The 3,072-nt window shown below is 39.8% G+C and overlaps 1 protein-coding gene across 1 annotated transcript; it reads left to right on the forward strand.

The window, feature by feature from the left end:
* The first annotated feature begins 620 nt into the window (after nt 1–620).
* On the forward strand, nt 621–2,633 carry LOC138196888 (uncharacterized protein DDB_G0288629-like). The gene is made up of 4 exons (XM_069147279.1): nt 621–704; nt 833–918; nt 1,275–1,508; nt 2,343–2,633. Exons 1-4 carry the CDS (start codon nt 683–685, stop codon nt 2,346–2,348), a joined length of 348 nt encoding a protein of 115 aa, XP_069003380.1. The 5' UTR covers nt 621–682; the 3' UTR covers nt 2,349–2,633.
* The last annotated feature ends 439 nt before the right edge of the window (nt 2,634–3,072 follow it).

The raw sequence follows: 3,072 nt of genomic DNA on the forward strand, positions 1-3,072 counted from the left end.
AGTGAGACTTTTAAGCGTGAACACATTTCAATCCTAAAATGTCTTCATCGGCCACCTGTCAAGTACAGAATGTTTGTTTTCAAGTGTTTAAATGGAGCCGATCTGTCCGACCTGCTGCAGCTCTATAACCCACCTCGCTCACTCAGGTCTCTCAACCAACAGTTATTAGTGGTTCCTAGATCTAAAATGACGACCCGGGCCGACCGTACCTTCTCTGTTGCAGCCACGAAACTCTGGAACAACCTTCCCCTTCATATTAGGTCGTCAACCACTTTACCAATGTTTAAAAGCCATTTAAAAACCTCTTTATTTTCACGGGCCTATCCTCTTTAACCTCTACTTAAGACTTTTGTGTGATTTGTGTTAACTTATCGTGATTTTGATGTCAGTTATTTTTTATTAATCCAGTCTGTTCTAATGAATGACTGTTTGTCTATGTGCAGTACTTTGGTCAACCTTTGTTGTGTTTTAAATGTGCTATACAAATACATTTAACTTGACTTGACTTGACTTGACTTAATATTTCCGGCTGCACGTGAAGGCAGCTCCGCAGCAGGAAGCAGGAGCGGTGTTTTGGGGGGCGTGGTTTAGTCAGGTCACGTGCTCAAGGTGCAGCGTTATAGAAAAAGCACTGTCGGACTCTGATCACTTGTTTTGGAAGAGCGCAAGAAGTGGAATCAAAATGGACTTCAATCTGTCGTCAGGTAAAGTTACGTCGACTCTGTAGCTGTACGTTTTAAGCCCCCTGTTTCTTTGTTGTGGAAATTCAGATTTTTCTATCATTTTAATGCTGACTTGATTATTAAAACCTTCATACGTCTGTCATTTGCAGCTTTATCTAACTGCGAGCAAGATGTGAAGAAGGAGGAGGCGCAGAAGGATGAGTTTAATCTTCCCTGGAGCAAGAACAAAGATAAGGTAGGAGTTGTGTATTCTTTTTTTTACTAAGATGCTCATGTTGGCGTAGTTCATCAGAGCTTTTCTAGATACTGAGAAGTAGAAAATGGGGGAAGGACGTTTCTTTGTTGGATTAGAGTTATAGACTGCTGTCTCGTCAAAGCAGATTTAATAAAAAATAAAAACTAATACTAAAAAGTTGTTTCTCTTGTAATTCTGCTTCACCTGTGCCATTTAGCTCAGTTTTTTTTGTTTTGTTAGAATAGACTTGCTGCCAATGCAATTCTCATTCTATAGTTGATTTCTGCACTCAAACGCAACACAACACAATCAACAATTTACTTCATGTTAATATATATATATATTTTTTTTTTTAGAGTGATGGTGGTAAGGACAAGTCCCACAGTAAGGACAAGTCCCACAGTAAGGACAAGTCCCACAGTAAGGACAAGTCTGACCATAAGAAAGAGTCCAAGCACAAAGATGACCAATGTGATGATAAGGACAAGAAGAAGAAGAAGAAGAAGAAGAGCCACCATAAGAAAAAGGAGGAGGGAGACAAATCAAACACCTCTTCCTCGTCTTCCTCATCTTCCTCCAGCAGCGATGAGGTAGGTCTTCCTCTGCAATTTGGTTTTAAGGTTCTCTCAAAAATAATTTGAGCTTGTTGGAGTTCAGTAAATTACAGAAGACTTAAATGACCCCTCAGTTCCTCAACGTGTTCCCATGTGCACTTCTGTAGTTTGTAGAGGATTTAACCAACAACAAAAAAAATGCAATGAAATGCAGCTTAACGGGTAACATACCTGTCACACCTCTGTTCAAAGGTGGACGATTGAATCATGTGGTGCGGACACATCTACGACAGGTCTTACCAGTAATGCCAGTTTTAATCAGACCTGACACACCACACCCTCTTGTGTTATGTTTTAATTTATAGTTCATATTGTTGACCGTCTTCCAGGTCTGCACATCCACCTGTTATCCACCTGTTATCCACCTGTTATCCACCTGTTAACCTACAGCAGGGTACCAGCTAGTTTGAACAGCTTTAGGGTGCAATTCCTTCCTTTATGTTACACCTTTTTTATTCTGAGGAATCAGAACAACATGTTCATGGTCACTTTTATGTGAATAGTCATTGCATGCAAAGCAGAGCCCAGCCCAGTGGGAGAGAAGACAAACAGGTCAGATAGGAGAGTCATAAAGGATATATTGTCTTATCACCTCTGTGGAAGGGAACACGCTGCTCTCAGTCTGGTTGTGGCCTGACTAGTTCCTGTACCATTCCTGCTCCAAAAACAAACAAAAAAAAAGGCTGTTAATTTGTTGATGCTGCCACAGGGATTCATACTTACAGTATAGCAGCTCTGGCACTTAAGTTGCCCCTTAATAAATCATGTATCCTTTCTGCAGTAACAGCATTGTCCTTTGTGTCATTTCAGGAGTGATTCTTACTGATGGATCGGACTGAGAATGTGAGACAGAGAATGTTAGGCTCTTTTATCACTTTTGCCCATTGAGTGAGTGAGTGAGTGAGTGAGTGAGTGAGTGAGTGAGTGAGTGAGTGAGTGAGTGAGTGAGTGAGTGAGTGAGTAAGTGAGTGAGTGAGTGAGTGAGTGAGTGAGTGTCTCAACTTCTCTTCCTGTCTTTTCACTGGTGTCACAAACATTCAGGTCTTCTGTAAAGAAATTGCATAATTACTGACAGTAAAAACCTTCTGACAACAAACAAAATGCCTCCAGGATTTAATTTTGTTCCCGTTTTGTATCGTTTGTTTGCACCACAAGATGGCAGTGCTCTCCACTTTTAAGTTCAATCGGTATTTCAAGTTTGAGTGGAAATTAGAGGATATTTTTCTTTTTGGAAAATGTATACCTTAACAAATCAATAAAATGCAGACTGTTGTGTTTTTTTTCATTGTAATAAAATATAAAAGGGGCATTTACAAGCATTTTGGTCACGTCGAAAAGCATCAATCCTGTTGAAAGGACAAAAATAGAGTGTCTTTATAAAAAAAAGAAAAAAAAAAGAATATATGAACCATATAAAGTGAGCCCATTTTTTTGGGCTAATAAAAAGTTAAGAGCTCATGTCTACTGAAACCAGAAGTGGGGGATGTACTCCAATCCTTGCTATGGCCAAAATCAGTGGACCAAACTACAGCAGCCATCT

This window comes from Embiotoca jacksoni, unplaced genomic scaffold (assembly GCF_022577435.1).
Source record: "Embiotoca jacksoni isolate LCO1_2020_lvr unplaced genomic scaffold, fEmbJac1.0.p SCAF_14, whole genome shotgun sequence".
NCBI classification, from domain to species: Eukaryota; Metazoa; Chordata; class Actinopteri; family Embiotocidae; genus Embiotoca; species Embiotoca jacksoni.

Bases quoted from the DNA above. Each gene is read 5' to 3' on its own strand.
- LOC138196888 (XM_069147279.1), top strand. From the start codon at position 683: ATGGACTTCAATCTGTCGTCAG. The intron at 705-832 runs GTAAAGTTACGT...TGTCATTTGCAG, and splicing joins GGACTTCAATCTGTCGTCAG to CTTTATCTAACTGCGAGCAA. The intron at 919-1,274 runs GTAGGAGTTGTG...TTTTTTTTTTAG, and splicing joins GGAGCAAGAACAAAGATAAG to AGTGATGGTGGTAAGGACAA.